We start from the raw sequence: 17,541 nt of genomic DNA, 5'->3' as shown, positions 1-17,541 counted from the left end.
GTTGAGAGTCCCTTGGGTAACAAGGAGATCAAACCAGTCAATCCTAAAGGAAATCAGTCTGGAATATTCATTGGAGGGACTGATGCTGAAGCTGAAGCTCCAGTAGTTTGGCTACTTGATGCAAAGAGCGGATTCATTGGAAAAGACCCTAATACTGGGAAAGATTGAGGGCAGGAGGAGAAGGGGGCAACAGAGGATGAGGTAGTTGGATGGCATCACTAACTCAATGGACATGAGTTTGAGCAGACTCCAGAAGATAGTGAAGGACAAGGAGCCTGGTGTGCTGCAGTCCATAGGGTCCCAAAGAGCTGGACATGACCGACTGAACAGCAACAGCCTAGACTAGGGAAGGAACCACCACGAGATATTTAGCTTTAAGAAAACAGCTAAACAGCTACCATTTATTGAGTATTCATTATTGCTAGCTACTATGCCAGGTGCCTTATACATATAAACTTAACAAAAACCGACTGAGGCTGGAATTGTTCAGTTTAGTCGCTCAGTCGTGTCTGACTCTTTGCGACCCCATGGACTGCAGCATGCCAGGCCTCCCTATCCATCATCAACCCCCAGAGTTTACCCAAACTCATGTCCATTGAGTCATGATGCCATCCAACCATCTCATCCTCTGTCGTCCCCTTCTACTCCTGCCTTCAATCTTTCCCAGCATCAGGGTCTTTTCAAATGAGTCAGTTCTTTGCATCAGGTGACCAAAGTATTGGAGTTTCAGCTTCAACATCAGTCCTTCCAATGAATATTCAGGACTGATTTCCTTTAGGATGGACTGGTTGGCTCTCCTTGCAGTCCAAGGGATTCTCAAGAGTTTTCTCCAACACCACAGTTCAAAAGCATCACTTCTTTGTTGCTCAATTTTCTTTATTGTCCAACTCTCACATTCATACGTGACTACTGGAAAAACCATAGGCTTGACTAGATGGACCTTTGGTCACAAAGTAATGTCTCTGCTTTTTTAATATGCTGTCTAGGTTGGTCATAACTTTTCTTCCAAGGAGTAAGCATCTTTTAATCGGATTGTTATCCCTTTTAATGGGATTATTATCGTTATTTTAAAATGAAGACATAGACTCACAGTTTTAGGGAGTTTCTGTTCTATCAAGGGGGACAGCTGCTTCTTGGCTCCAGTTCATTGTTATCTTAGACTCTAAGGCAAGGTCCTTGCTTCAGTCCTGTTGTACGTTCATAGTTTTCTTAGACCTGCTTTAAAAAAAAAAATCAAGAACTCTGCTGGCCAACTGTTCAAGCCAAACAAAGTGTGCCGGTTGCAACCCATGGGCTGCCAGTGCGCAAATCTCTTCCATAAGGGTTACTAGGATCATTGGGTTTAAAGATAAAACATGACAGATTGTGACTAAGTGTGAGTTAATAGTCCAGTATTCCTACCTGTGCAAAAATGGGAAAGGATAGCTTCAAAAGATAGTGAATTCTTTATCACTGATAATGGTCAAGTGTGGGCTGGATAACTTTGTGATGGGACTCTTACAGATGGGATTAAATCACCAAGTAGACATCTATCTTTAAGATCCCTTCCAATCACGAGACTGTGGATAATGAAGATTTAAGTGGACCACTTTAGTAAGTAGGTCTAGAGCTAAGGTCTTGGAGGATTATAATAAATACATAAACCTAACCACCTTCCTGGTCTTTATTAAACTGACCTCATGAAAGGGGATACAGAGCTAAATTAGTCATCAAGGCAGTATTTATGAAACACTAAGTACACATCCTACTTATAAGAGTTGGGATTTAGAATAGATAGCAAGGAGTAGGAGCAAAAACCAGAAGCTCTATACCTCGCTGTTTAGCAAGGGCTGTGCCCATGTCATGTAAGAAATAAACAAGGGAAACATTTGTCCTAAACTCACTTAAGTGCCTTTCCTTTGTGTTCAGAAAATGATTATTGAGTTGAGGTGCAGGAAGATCCCATGACAGCTTTCTTAGTGTAAGAACCAGCTTCCTCTTATGATGAGGAGCTAAGGTCTTTTTGTTGCCATGCCTTAGACTTTAGAGAAACTTTTCTAAGAGTGCTTGTTTCAAGGAAGAAACCACTTGAAAGCCAATGAATGGACCATCCTTGCTCAGATTTGTTCACTTGTTGCCATCAGTGTTTATTTCTTTTTTAAAATCTGCTATTGGAAGAATCTTCAGTGCCTATTCTTATTCAGATGTTAATAACTTAATTAAATCATTCTTAAAATATTACCATTCCAGGGAAGTTTTTATTTAGCAAAAAATGCAATTCAACAGATAGCAATTCAACAGAGTGCCTATTTTGTGTCAGCCATTGTTTTGAATATTGGGGTTATAGTAAGAGATAAGTCCCTGACCTTAATGAATTCATTCTAGTAAGAGAAATAGACTCTAAAGCAGATATGATATAATTATATATGATATATACAACAGTAGAAGTGTTTATTAAAACATTTAATGACCACATATATAATCATGTATGATATATTACAACAGTGGAAGTATTTATTAAAACATTTAATCAGGGAGGGAAATGGGAAGAAGGTTCAAGATGGAGGGAACATATGTATACCTATGGCAGATTCATGCTGAGGTTTGACGGAAAACAACAAAATTCTGTAAAGCAGTTATCCTTGTTAAAAAATAAATGAAGTGAAAGTCGCTCAGTCATGTCCAACTCTTTGTGACCCCATGGACTATACAGTCCATGGATTCTCTAGGCCAGAATACTGGAGTGGGTAGCCTTTCCCTTCTCCAGGGTATCTTCCCAACCCAGGGATCGAACCCAGGTCTCCTGCATTGCAGGCAGTTTCTTTACTAGCTGAGCCACAAGGGAAGCCAAAAAAAAAAATTTTTTTTTAATCAAATTCCTGATGTGTACCAGGCAACAAGGATACAGAGACTAACAAAAGCCAGTCCATCACCTCAAAGTTGGTTGGGTGAGATAAACAATTTTAATACTGCATGGTAATTCTTTGATAGAATGGAATACCTAGAACTTTGAGAGCACAAAGGAAGTATTGTGTTTAAGGAATTAAAAATAGTTGTGTATGGTTAGATCATAAAATACCATGGCAGTAGAAAAACTATTTTTCTACATGGCCCTAAAGTCAAATGAAGTTTATTATTGACACTGCTTTTTATTAACTACTTTATTCAAGCTTTTATTGAGTGTGCCTATCTCATTAAGGAAATGGCAACCCACTCTAGTACTCTTGCCTGGAAAATCCCATGGACTGAGGAGCCTAGTAGGCTACAGTCCATGGGGTTGCAGAATCAGACATGACTGAGTAACTTCACTTCACTTCACTTCACTTCACCTCATTAAAGACCTTTAAACCATATCAAATTAAGCCAAGTATTAACTGGAAACTAAAACAAGGAGGACTTCATGTCATATAGCAAGCTTCTTTTTCTTTTTTTTAATTAATTTATTTTAATTGGAGACTAATTACTTTACAATATTGTGGTGATTTTTGCCATACATTGACATGAATAAGCCACAGGTGTACATGTGTTCCCCCCCACCCCACCCCGCCATCCCTAACCCCCCTTCCACCTCCCTCCCCATCCCATCCCTCTGGGTCATCCCAGTGCCCTGGCTTTGAGTACCTTGTTTCATGCATCAAACTTGGACTGGTCATCTATTTCACATATGGTAATATACATGTTTCAGTGCTGTTCTCTCAAATCACCCTTACCTTCTCCCATAGAGTCCAAAGTCTGTTCTTTATATCTGTGTCTCTTTTGTTCTCTTGCATATAGGGTTGTTGTTACCACCTTTCTAAATTCCATGTATATGTGTTAGTATACTGTATTGGTGTTTTTCTTTCTGACTTACTTCACTCTGTATAATAGGCTGCAGTTTCATTCACCTCTTTAGAACTGACTCAAATGCGTTCTTCTTAACAGCTGAGTAATATTCCATTGTGTATATGTACCACAACTTTCTTATCCATTCATCTGCCAGTGGACATCTAGGTTGCTTCCATGTCCTAGCTATTGTAAACAGTGCTGCAGTGAACATTGGGGTACATGTGTCTCTTTCAGATCTGGTTTCCTCGGTGTGTATGCCCAGTAGTGGGATTGCTGGGTCGTATGGCAGTTCTATTTCCAGTTTTTTAAGGAACCTCCACACTGTTCTCCATAGCGGCTGTACTAGTTTGCATTCCTACCAACAGTATAAGAGGGTTCCCTTTTGTCCACACCTCTCCAGCACTTATTATTGTTTGTAGACTTTTTGATGCAGCCATTCTGACCAGCATGAAATGGTATTTCATTGTGGTTTTGATTTGCATTTCTCTGATAATGAGTGATGTTGAGCATCGTTTCATGTGTTTGTTAGCCATCTGTATGTCTTTGGAGAAATGTCTGTTTATTTCTTTGGCCCAACTGGGTCATTTGTTTTTCTGGTATTGAGCTGCATGAACTGCTTGTATATTTTGAAGATTAATTCTTTGTCACTTGTTTCATTTGCTATTCTCCAGTTCTGAAGGCTGTCTTTTCACCTTGCTTATAGTTTCCTTCATTGTACAAAAGCTTTTAAGTTTAAGTAAGTCCCATTTGTTTATTTTTGCTTTTATTTCCAGTACTCTGGGAGGTGGGTCATAGAGGATCCTGCTGTTATTTATGTCAGAGAGTGTTCTGCCTACGTTTTCCTCTAGGAGTTTTATAGTTTCTGGTCTTACATTTAGATCTTTAACCCATTTTGAGTTTATTTTTGGGTATGGTGTTAGAAAGTGTTCTGGTTTCATTCTTTCACAAGTGGTTGACCAGTTTTCCCAGCACCACTTGTTAAAGAGATTATCTTTTCTCCATTGTATATTTTTGCCTCCTTTGTCAATGGTAGAGTGTCCACAGGTGTGGATTCATTGCTGGGCTTTCTGTTTTGTTCCACTGATCTATATTTCTGTCTTTGTATAGCAAGCTTCTTTACCAAATTTTCAGTGCTAGCAGACCATGTTTTCCTCATCCTTTCTCATTTAATAAACAAGATAACCATTTTCTGGCTGAATCCCAAAGAGGTTTTTTTTAAAAATAAAAATGCATACAGGGATTTCTGAATGGAATATTGTATAGCCATTATTTATATAGAAAAAAAGTTAATGTATATTGTTAAGTGAAAAGGCAATTATAAAACAGTATACATCATATACCATTTTTGCAAAAGAAAAAATTTATATACACACACACACACACACACACACACACACACCTATACAGGAATGTGTATGCATAGATTAATAACTATACAGAACATATCAAAATGTAAATCATTATTCATGGGTAGTGCCATTAATGGGAATATTAATTTTCTATTGCTATATAACAAGTTACCACAAACTTAGTGTCTTAAAAATAATACCCATTTATTAGTCACAGTTCTGTGGATCTGAAGTCCAACAAAGTATGGTTGGGTTTTCTGCTTGGGGCATCATAGGCTAACATCAGGTTGTCAGCCCAGCTAAATTCTCATCTGAAAGCTCTGGGGGGAAAATTCACTTCCAAGTTCATTCTTGTTGACAGAATCCAGTTCCTTGCTATAATAGGACTAAGGTCCCATATCCTTGCTGGCGGTCAGCCAGGGTCCACTCTAAGCTCCTAAAGGCCATGTGCATTTCCTGCCATGTGGCCACCTCCATCTTTAAGACAGCAGTGATACATTGCATCCCTCTCATGCTTTAAATCTCTGACTTCATATCCTGCAAACAGACAGAGAAAACTCTGCTTTATAATGGTTTGGGGTGACCAAGATAATTTCCCACTCTTAAGGTAGATTGATTTGGAACCATAATTACTTCCATAAAATCCCTTTACAACATTGTCTAGATGAGTAAATCACTAGGAAAAGGCATGTGTATACCAGTGACTGGAAATCTGAGAGGAACTCTTAGAATTCTACCTACATCATTTCTCAGCCTTTTGGATAAGATCAAGTGAAGAATTCTGCATACCATAATTGGTAACCTTTATTTTTCTTTTACTTATATTTTCATGTAACAAATTGAACATATGATATTTCAGGGTTTTTTGGGGTTTGAGTTTTGAGTTTTGAAGCTATATGTTGAATTCTTTATACTAAAAAATGTTGAATGTTTATGGATCTGTTTGGGGTTTGTTTTTTTTTGGCCTGACTATCTTTTTTATTTTTAGAAGCTATAAAAACTCTAGATCAAGATAGACAAGCACTTGGTATCTAGATTTACTTTACCTCCTAAACAACTGTGAAACCTCAAGAAAATAATAATTCTTCCCAGTGTTCCTTGAAATAATGCCAGTGGTCCTAAGCTTTTAAAAAATCTAAGAAAAGGTGGGATCATATATGTATAGTGATGTAGAGTCATCCTGGTTATACTGCATGATGTATTGGGCAAATGACACATCCTCTGTTCGTCAACTTTTTCATCTGGAAAATGAAGGAAATAATAGTACCCATTTCAGAGGATTGTTGGAAGGGTTAAATCAATTCCTATATATAACATACCTAGAGAAGTGCCCAGGAAGTGGTAAGGGTTCAGTAAATGTTATCCACTATAATTGTTGTTGTTGTTGTTACTTAAGGATGGGAAAATTATTTTACTAAATTTATTATGTACAACCACCAGTTGGAAGAGTCAGTGCATGTATTGCATGTACAACTGCAATAAGGAGATCAGTCTCTGTGGAATAGAGAGACTCCATTCACTGCTGTAGTGCCAACATCTGAAATAGTTCACATAATAGAAGCTCAGTAAAAATTTGTTGTAAAGTGAATGTCCTCAAGGGATTCTCAAGCTAGTGGGGAAAGTACACAAATAAGCAATTATAGTACACTATGGTAAGTTGTGTGATAGAAGAACAAGGGCTAAATATTGCAAATATGTCTGCTGGATTTAGATTTCTTATGTTCTGCTTTTGCCCTCTTCAGCTCTGTTAGAACAAGGCAATAAACTGCGTAATGCCATGGTGATTTCTGCAATGAAATCAAGTCCAGATACTAGCATGTTGTTGGAAGAAGTTCATCCTTCTATGAAGGAAGATTTTCTTAGAGCATCATCAGAGTAAGTTATGGGATAAACATGAATTCCAGTAGTTCATTTCCTAATAGTTGTTAATGTGTCTTTTTTGTCAAGATATGGACTAAATAATCTTGGAAATGTTCAGCAAGTAATTTTTTAATGTGGTGGGAAAGAAGCCTAAACTAGGAGTTAAGATACTCAAAATCTAGACCTAGGACCTCCACTTGCTAAATATGTAAATGACTAAATTCTTGATCTTTCTCAACCAGCATGCTTGTATATAAAATGGGTATATTTTTTCTTCCCTCTCTTACATAAATGAAATGAGATTCTAATGTAGGAAAAGGCTTTGTAAATTGTGAAGTTTTGTATATATTTAAGGTAAAGTCTAAAACATTTCAAGTCTTCCATGTTGAACTGTCTACGTGTATACTTCTTAGCTCATTAAATTCTGATTTAGATTTTCCCATATGTTAGCCACTGAAAACATTTTTTTTCCTTCCTTAGAATCAAAGCCTTATCTAGGAATCCAGTTAAAGACCACATTGAAGATCACCTCCTCCCTCCAACAGAGAATACACTTTGGAAACATGACTCAAAGGCTGATACTGGAGCCATACAGCTGCTGTTGGGCAGGTAAGAGCTCCTCACTCTCCTTTCTTTTAAATTTTTCCTACAATTTATTGTGTATATTGTTAACAGATTTATCTTCCTAAAGCAACAACACTTCTTTCGAATAACTAAGTCATTCCCTTGTTATTCATTACATATTAAATCATTATTCATTATCTACTAAATAAAAAAAAAAAAATCCAATCTTTAGCCTTTTATTCTTAGCATCACTTATAGAATGGTCTCCAGTCTACCTTTCCATTCTTACTTCTCACCTGTTTCCTTAACACCAGTGTTAGCCTTGTATATTGAAGAGAACATGGATTTTAAATAGACACAGTTGAAATTTGGGGTCTATCTCTTATTACCTATATGGCCTGCACAATTAGTCAGGAAAAAAAAATAAAAGGGTTCCAAATTGGAGAGGAAGAAGTAAGACTGTATTCACAAGTGACATGATCTGGTATGTAAAAAATCCCAAAGAATCCACTGTGAGACAGATTGCAGAATAACATGATAAGTCAATTATATTTACTTGTAGTGACCAATCAAAAAATAAGATAAATGGAATTCCCTGGCGATCCATTAGTTAGAACTCAGAGCTTTCACTGCCAGGGCTAGGGTTTTATCCTTGGGCAAGGAGCTAAGATCCTACAAGCCATGCAGTAAAAAATAAATAAAATTAAGAAACAATTCCATTTATAATAGCATTGATAAGAATAAAATACAAACAAACAAACAAAAAAAAGAATAAAATACAAATAAATTTAACTGAAGAAGTTTAAAACATAACTGCAAATTGTTCAAAGAAATTAAAGGAGATCTAAATAAATGGGGAAAATCTCATGTTCATGATTCAGTACAATCCCTGTCAGATTCATAGCGGACTTCTTCATAGATATTGACAAGCTGATTGTAATTACTATGAAATTACAGGGGACCCAGAATAACCAAAAGAACCTTAAAAAAGAAAAAAATAGAAGGAGTCATACTTTACTATTTTAAAACTTACTACAAAGCAAGAGTAAGCAAGTCAGTTTGGTACTGGCATAAGGATAGACATATAAGTGAATGGAATAGAATTGGTAGTCTAGAAATAAAGCCGTATCAACTAATATTCAACAATGGTGTCAAGACCATTAAGTGGAAGAAAGAATTGCCTTTTCAATAAATGGTGCTGGGACTGCTGGCTAGCCACATGTGAAAAATGAAGTTGGGCCCTCAAACCATATTAAAAAAATTAATTCTCTATGAATTAGATAGCTAAATGGAAGAACTAAAACTATAAAACTCTTAAAACAGAGATAAATCTTTGTAATCTTGAATTTGGGAAAGGATCCTTAGATATGCATCAGAAGTACAACCAACAACAAGAAAAAATTGATAAGTTAAACTTAAGAAAATTAAAAATGTGTGGGCTTCAAAAGATACTATTAAGAAGTGAAAAGCTAATCACAGAATGGAAGAAAATATTTACAAATCTTATATCTGATAAAAGACATATCTAGAATATGTAAGGAACTCAACTTAATAATAAATAATCCAATTTAAAAGATAGGCAAAGTTTTTACATAGAGATTTCTCCAAAGAAGATAGTAAGGTGGCTAATAGCATATAAAAGTTGTCAGCACTGTTAGTTAGCAGTCAAGTGCAAATGAAAACTGTAAACAAGATACTACTTCATACCCACTAGAATCAGTTCAGTTCAGTCGCTCCGTGTCCAACTCTGCAACCCCATGGACTGCAGCACACCAGGCTTCCCTATCCGTCACCAACTCCCGGAGCTTGCTCAAACACGTGTCCATTGAGTAGGTGATGCCATCCAACCATCTCATCCTCTGTCATCCCCTTCTCCTCCCGCCTTCCGTCTTTTCCAGCATCAGGGTCTTTTCCAATGAGTCAGCTCTTCACATCAGGTGGCCAAAGTATTGGAGTTTCAGCTTCAGCATCAGTCCTTCCAATGAATATTCAGGGCTGGTTTCCCACTAGGATGGTTAGCATCAAAAAGTCAGATTAAGTGTTGGTGAGGCTGTGGAAAATTTGGAATCTTCATAGACGGCTGGTAGCACTGTAAAATGATGCAGCCACTTTGGAAGATAATCTGTCGGTTCCTCAGTTGTCGCACATCAAGTTATCATATGACCCAGCAGTTCAACTCTCTAAGTATATATCCAAGGAAAATGAAAATATAAGTCCACGCAAAAACATGTACATGAATTTCAATAGTCATAACAGTAAAAAATGTCTATCAGCTGATTAGTAGATTTTTTAAATGGAGTATTATTTGGCCAGAAAAAGGGGGAAAGTACTATAACATGCTGCAGCATGGGTGAACTTTGAAAAATCATGCTAAATGAAAGAAGCCAGTCACAAAAGAGCACATAAAGATCAAGAATCCAGCACAGGGGCTTCCCTTATGGTCCAGTGGCTAGGAAGCCACACTCCCAATGCAGGGAGCCAGAGTTTGATCCCTGCTTGGGGAACTAGATCCCGCATGCCAGAGCTAAGAGTTTGCATGCTGCAATTAAAGATCCCACATGCTGCAACCTGAGTGCCACAACTAAGACCCAATGGAGCCAAAAATAAATAAATGTTTATATATATTTTTTAAAAAGACTTTTCTACCAGCTCCATGGAAGGCAATGGAGAGTTACTTTCAGGATTCTGAAAACTTTAATTACCGATCTCAAATTCCATTTCCAGTCAAACTATCAGTCGTGTGAGGGCAGGGTAAAAATATTTTCATATATCCAAGGACTCAAAAGATTACCTCTCGCACTAGTTCTCAGGAAACCACAGGCTATTCTCTGCCACAAAGAGAATCTAGGAATAAAGAGCAAGGCTTGGAGTCCAAGAAGCAGGGGATGTAATAGAGAAAAAAGAGAAAAGGAGCTTTATGGTCTGTGTCCATGTTTAGAGCAGACGCTGCTTGTGGAAGCAGGACAGGGCTTCTGTAGCGATACTTCTAAGGAGGGGAAAGGATAGGTGGAAACACATTTCTCCTGTGTTTGACCAGATCGAGAGGAAATGTTCAGTTCTCTTGGAGAGTTCAATAATGAAGTAATAATTGGCACATAGAAAGCTACTTTAAACAAAAACTATTTGTTATAAAACAGTTATTAAAACTGTTATAAAGCAGTTATTAAAACAAGAAAAGCTAGACGTTGTAAAAAAAAGTGTAGTAAATTATACTTGGCTCTGATACGATGTTAACCCTGAAGATTAACAACAGAAAACTGTAATATAAATTTGAGAAGATGGTGGAAAGGGAACTCTGTTTCCAAGAATAGTGATTTAAGAGAATGGATCCTCCACATTTCATAATAAAAGTCCATAAATCATTTAGAAAAGTTAAAAAATCAGAAAATAGCAGCACACATGTGTTACTTAGAAATATAAAGGTAAGTACCAGCAGAAACAAGGAGTTGAAAGTGATTACTTCAAAGGAGGCAGGCAGCTACTGTTTCTCATTATGTCTTATGATCCTATTTGACTTTTAAAATATGTACATGTACATGTTTTCCTTGATTAAAACATGATTAAGAAGAAAAAGAAGAGAGTGGGCTTGTCTTGTAGCCAAAGAATACAGACAAATTCCAGGCCCCCTCTAATTTTTTTCAACTTTTATTTTTCCTGCCCTCCCAACAGGAACCCCAGAAAAGGCAATGGCAACCCACTCCAGTACTCTTGCCTGGAAAATCCCATGGACGGAGGAGCCTGGTAGGCTGTGGTCCATGCGGTCGCAAAGAGTTGGACATGACTGAGTGACTTCACTTTCACTTTTCACTTTCATGCATTGGAGAAGGAAATGGCAACCCACTCCAGTGTTCTTGCCTGGAGAACCCCAGGGATGGCAGAGCCTGGTGGGCTGCCGTCTGTGGGGTCGCACAGAGTCGGACACGACTGAAGTGACTTAGCAGCAGCAACAGGAACCCCAGGCCACTGGCCTGTGCAGTATAGCTCTGACCTCTCTCAGTTTCTGTATAAGTATGTCCTAAGTATTGCATGGAGGGAAATGGCATGCTTTTTTGATGTGTCGTAGACAAGAATACATTCAAAGAAATGTTAATTTGGAAAAATAAGTAAAAAGTGGAGGACTATATACTGAGCAGTAGAAATATTCATAACTTAAAGGGTTCCAAAGAGGGGAGAAAAGTGACTAGAGGGGAGAGGGGATCCATAAGTGGCAAATGAGAGTTGTGTAGAACATCAAGAAGAGCTTCAAAAAGGAGCAGTGTTCACAGACTGCAGAGAAGCTGTGTGGATTGTGAAGTTGTTAGTTGGATTTGAGCAGTTAGGAAGTTGTTCTTAACCTTTGAAAGAAAGATTACTATAGATCAGTGGTTCTCAGCTAGAAGCCAAGTTCCCCCCTATCCCCACTGTATGGGACATTTGGAAATGTCTGAAGATACTTCTGGTTATCACACCTGGAGGGACTGCTTTTAGGCTATTGGCTTCTGATGAGTAGAGTCTGATGAGTAGAGATCCAGAATGCACATGGTAGCTCCCAGTAACAGTGACTCATCTGACCCAACATGTCAGTAGCACTAAGATTGAGAAGCTCTGCTACAGGTTAAAGAAAGGAACACTTATTGAACATCTATTTGTTGAGCATCTCTGTTCCAGGAATTTTAGGAACACGGTGTAATTTGAAGGTGAAAAGTGAAAGTGAAGTTGCTCAGTCGTGTCCGACTCTTTGTGACCCCATGGACTATAGCCTACCAGGCTCCTCCGTCCATGGGATTTTCCAGGCAAGAGTACTGGAGTGGGTTGCCATTTCCTTCTCCAGAGGATCTTCCTGACCGAGGGATCAAACCCAGGTCTCCCAAATTGTAAGCAGATGCTTATAATTTGAAGGTAGTGATTGTGTATTATTTTCTTGAGAAAGAAAGGGGAAAAAAGTATAGCAGCTGCCTTGAAAGGGAAGCAGAGTTGAAAGAATTAATTGAAATGCTTAGCTCAGTGTTTGGCATATATTCAGTAATTAACATGTTCATTAAGAATCAATAAGTTTATTTGTAGATGTTTATTAAATGCTAATTAGAAGAAACTAAAATTAAATATACATGTATTTGTATGCTTATCTTTCTTATTAGTTTACAAACTCTTTATAAGTAGAGTATCTATTTTACTTATTTCTCCACTCCACATAGAACTGATCTTTCCATAAATAACCTAAATACATATATTTTTGCTTAATAGAAGAAGGTGTGTTTATGAATTAGTCATTCTTCACAAAAACAGTATATAACATTTAACTCAATTGAATTATAGTCCGCTCTTTACTTTTTTTCTCTCCCTACTAGACCTCGAGCAGCACAAGAGTAGAACAAGTTAGCTTAGCCATCTCTGTACCATTCAGGACCTAACATCATGCCTGGCACATAATAGGTGCCCAGTAAAATGTTTGTTCAATAAATGAATGAGATCACAATCAGTGTCTGTAATGCAATTTTTGAGTGCTAGTTGTTGACATCCCAGAGGAGGAGGAATATGATATAAAAGTATTAGATAGTCTTCTATATAATGTAAGTCTCTGTTTCATGTATTTTCTTCCATATTTAGAACTTTAGAATGTTTAGCAAAAAAAAGAATAACAAAGATGAAACTTCTTTTAAAGTTCTGTTTTCTTTTTCTTATTTCTGCAGTGCTGAATTGTCCCAAGGTCGCTATTGGGATGGCCTAGGCTCTCCTCCAGATTCTCCATCTCCTGGCAGTGATGTGTATTGCAGCAGTGAGCCCAGTGACCCTCAGTATGACCAGAGTCTCCTGGAGAACTTATTTTATACGGCACCTGTAAGTTACTGAATCTGAAAGCTTAGGAATTGGAGAAATTAATTAAATAATTACTTCTCTTGTGTTAATCATAGAGTTATTAATAATATTAGTGGGTGTAGGCACATTACCACTTGCCAGACAGAAAGCTATTCATTTTACATACTTTAATTATAACAACAGTCTAAAAAGGAGGGTGTTACCTTCTTTCTACAGATGAGGAGATAAGACTAGTAAGATTAATTATTTTGTCCAAGTACACATATAAATAAGTGTTAGAACCAAGATTCAAATTCAGGTTTGCCTGAGTCCAAAGCCTATGGTCTTGATATATTATATGGCTTCCTTAGAGCTCTTTGAAGGAAGAGCTAATGTAGGTATACTCTCAGAACCACCCTTGACTGGTATCTTTTCAGATACAGATGTTCCAGAAGTACCTCTACTCATGGGGAACAAATATCCCTACTGACCCTTAAGAAAGAACATTCTCTTTTCAGGCAGTTTTCGCATTTTCAAAGTTCTTTCTTATATCAAGCTATATGTTCCATTCATTGATTTAGCATCTTCTGGAGTATATGGTGGAGAAGGAAATGGCAACCCACTCCAGTGTTCTTGCCTGCAGAATCCCAGGGACGGGGGAGCCTGGTGGGCTGCCGTCTATGGGGTCGCACGGAGTCGGACACGACTGAAGCGACTTAGCAGCAGCAGGGTATATGGGGCTTCCCAGGTGGCACAGTGGTAAAGAATCCACCAGCCAGTACAAGAGATGCAAGAGACTAGGGTTTGATCCCTGGATTGGGAGGATCCCTTGAACTAGGAAATAGCCACCTACTCCAGTATTCTTGCCTGGAAAATTTCACAGACAGAGGAGCCTGGCAGGCTACAGTCCATGGAGTCACAGAGTCGGACACGACTGAGCCCACACAGAGTGTATACAAAATAAGTTCATTTACTCTTCTACAAATAATACTTTATATTTGTGAAGATTGCTGTCGTATTCCCTATTTTCTGTTTCTCCAGGTCAGCACAGATACCTGAAATACAATGTAGTTTTATATCAGCTCAGTGGAAAGACTGAGAACTACCAGGGTACAGAAGAAGCAGGGAGAACTTTTACATGAGATTGTCAGGAGGGAGCGTCATGAGGGATAAGGGATTTTAACTGAGACTTGAAAAATAGTTTCAGAGCAATAAAGGATGTAAAATAGGAATAGAAAGAATGACCTGTTTAGAGAAGCAGTTTGTGTACTACCCAGGCATCTAGTTTGATTGGGTAAGAATTCATGTGGAGGGGACATCAACAAGGTGAGCTAGCACACTGCAACCAGTCTGTGAAAGTATTTGAATACTAAGTGAGGAGGAAATGACATGACCTAAATAGTGTTCTATCAATGTTAGCCTGGCAATTATGTAGGCGGCCAGCTGAGAGGAGAATAACAGAAGCAGATAGGAAGCCATTTTTGGTATTGGAAGCATGAGACAGAGAGAAAGACAGACAGAAAGAGCCAGAATGAGAGTGGTAGCTAGCAGTGGGGTTGGAAAAGAGGAGATGGATTTAAAGGACATTGTGAATTGTTAGGATTTCTTGACTTTCTACAATAAAAGTCATCACTGATACTGTTACCCGTAGGAGAAGAGAAAGGGAGCTTACTTTGTTTTTTAATTGGAGGATAATTGCTTTATAACTTTGTGTTGGTTTCTGCTATACAACAACGTGAATCAGCCATAAATATAAATACATTTCCTCTCTCTTGAGCCTCCCTCCAACCCACCCCATCCCACCCCTCTAGATTGTCACAGAGCACTAGGCGGAGCTTCCTGTGTTTTATAGCAACTTCCCACTAGCTATGGGAACTTACATTGATTACACATTTTCTGTGTGCCAGAGAATTTATGTTACCTGTTATTAAGAACTGTCCAAAATGTTTTAAATTGATTATTTCATTTTATTCTTTTGCTAGCCCCATGAGATAGTGTCATCTCTTTTACATAGCATGAAATAAAGGCTTAAGAGATGTTAATTGTTAGTAATTATTTATAGGTGGCAGAACTAGAATTCTTACCCTGGTCTGGCAAAAAGCCCATGTTTTTCCCCCTAGAGCCCATTACCTCCTGAGCCTTGAGCACTGCATTAGAGTGGTGAAAAAAATTAGTCTTTGCACCCATATAGTTAGGTGATACTGTACAATCATTTTGCCTCAAACTGTAGTAAAAATAGAGGCTTTGGAACCCATGGAGATCAAGATCTGCCTCTACTACTTACAGCTGTGAATCTTGGAGAAGGAAATGGCAACCCACTCCAGTATTCTTGCCTGGAGAATCCCAGGGACAGAGGAGCCTGGTGGGCTGCTGTCTGTGGGGTCACAGAGTCAGGCATGACTGAAGCGACTTAGCATGCATGCATGCATTGGAGAAGGAAATGGCAACCCACTCCAGTGTTCTTGCCTGCAGAATCCCAGGGACAGAGGAGCCTGGTGGGCTGCTGTCTGTGGGGTCACACAGAATCAGACACAACTGACGCAACTTAGCAGCAGCAGCAGCAGCTGTGAGTCTTAAAGGCACCTAACTTCTCTCAGCGTTCATTTTCTCATTTGTAAAAATTGAGGTGAGAATGCCTTATAGGAATGTAATAAGTACTAAAAATACACATGCAACATTTAACATAGTACCAGATACATAACAGGCAATCAGTAAATAGTCGTTGTTATTATTATTGAGAATTTGAAAGAAGAATCTAATTTTGTTTATTTTCTTTGAACTGAACTTGCAGGTTATTTTTATGAACTTTGGGTTATTTTTGTGTAACCAAGAGAAACATAGGATTGTCTCCCTAGTATCAGTTCTTTCTTGATTACTACTTTCAGAGAAATGTTTTCATTACCTCTGTCCACAAAGCAGTTATCTTTTAGTGCCTCTCTTCTCTTTTCTGTCCCTCGATAGAAATCTGATACCAGCGTCAGTGATATCTTCAGTGAAGATGATGATGTCCCTTCTAAAACAATGAGCCAGTCAAAAGCTCTTGCCAGATCTCCTAAGGGTCTAGAGTCAAATGATCATAAGTCGAAGAAGGAGATGGGTAAGAAAAATAGGTGAGCCTCTTTATGAATGCTTGTTTAGAGGCAAAAGCAAGGAAAGATGATTTTCACAAGATCTCCTCATGTGAAATGACCTGTGTTTGCCAACACTGTCAGACTGGTTAAGTGAATTACAGTAATACATTAAGTATTGCAATCCTTAAACATGTAATAACATGAAAAAATGGATGTAGTAAAATGGTTAAGAGAGAAAGCAGAATTCTGGGTTGTATTTGTACTCTGTTACACTTAATGTAGAAAGTATACATAAAGAACGCAAATGAAAAGGAATACACAAAAGTAATGATAGTAGTTTATATTAAAGTAGTAACTGAAGTAAAGTCTTGTTGAAAACCTGATTCTCTAATATCAGTTTCTGTACTTGTGTGGAGATAAGCCTTTGGATTATAAGAATGTTTTTATAGTTTTTCAGATTTTTTCACTGTAAATTAGGACTAAGGCCGTTTCTCAGTCCTTGATAACTTGTGCATTAAGATGACTGCTGCCCTTCTTTTCTCCTGTTACCTGTACAAACTAGATCATTTCATATTTGGCTTCTGACAGTCTACCTTACTACCTATATGAACTCCTTTCAGAAATCTTGTTGAACAGCAGATGCTATCAGAAACTCCAGAAGATGCCCAAGTGATGACACTAAGTGTGGATAAACTGGCCCTTCTGGGTAGAACACATTCAGTCAGAATCATCATCGAAACAATGGGAGTTCCTCCAGATAGTCCTCAGGATACCTCTGGCAAAAAAACTTTTCCTGGGAGACCACCTAAGCTGACGTCAAAAAAGCGGTATGTCTCTCACATGGGAAAACTAAATTTGACATTTCTGGAAAGTGTTTGCGATGAGAGGAAATAATTATATTGTACTTAGTGTTTTCATATGCTTCATCAATCAATAAAATGTACTAAATCTCCCACTAGGTCCCAAGCACGAAAAGTCTGAGAATAAAGAAACTTAAGAGCCAGGCTCTGTTCTTCCATGCCTTACGGTCAGCAGGAGAGAGAAACATTTGAATGGCTGCTATAATAGGGCTTTAGGGGCCAAAAGAAATGTTTTATATGAAAAGTGCTGTAGGAACA

At 38.1% G+C, this 17,541-nt stretch overlaps 1 protein-coding gene across 4 annotated transcripts in view; it reads left to right on the top strand.

The window, feature by feature from the left end:
- Window positions 1-17,541, top strand: part of C2CD3 (C2 domain containing 3 centriole elongation regulator) — a 118,716-nt gene that overhangs the window by 16,491 nt on the left and 84,684 nt on the right. For all 4 annotated transcript variants that reach the window (XM_043906927.1, XM_043906939.1, XM_043906934.1 and 1 more), the window contains exons 6-10: window positions 6,896-7,028; window positions 7,494-7,622; window positions 13,247-13,394; window positions 16,314-16,462; window positions 17,044-17,250. In XM_043906927.1, the coding sequence (XP_043762862.1) occupies window positions 6,896-7,028; window positions 7,494-7,622; window positions 13,247-13,394; window positions 16,314-16,462; window positions 17,044-17,250 (766 nt within the window). The remainder of the gene's footprint in view (window positions 1-6,895; window positions 7,029-7,493; window positions 7,623-13,246; window positions 13,395-16,313; window positions 16,463-17,043; window positions 17,251-17,541) is intronic.

The sequence above is a fragment of the Cervus elaphus genome, chromosome 1, assembly GCF_910594005.1.
Source record: "Cervus elaphus chromosome 1, mCerEla1.1, whole genome shotgun sequence".
NCBI classification, from domain to species: domain Eukaryota; kingdom Metazoa; phylum Chordata; class Mammalia; order Artiodactyla; family Cervidae; genus Cervus; species Cervus elaphus.
This window is presented reverse-complemented; position numbering and strand designations above follow the sequence as displayed.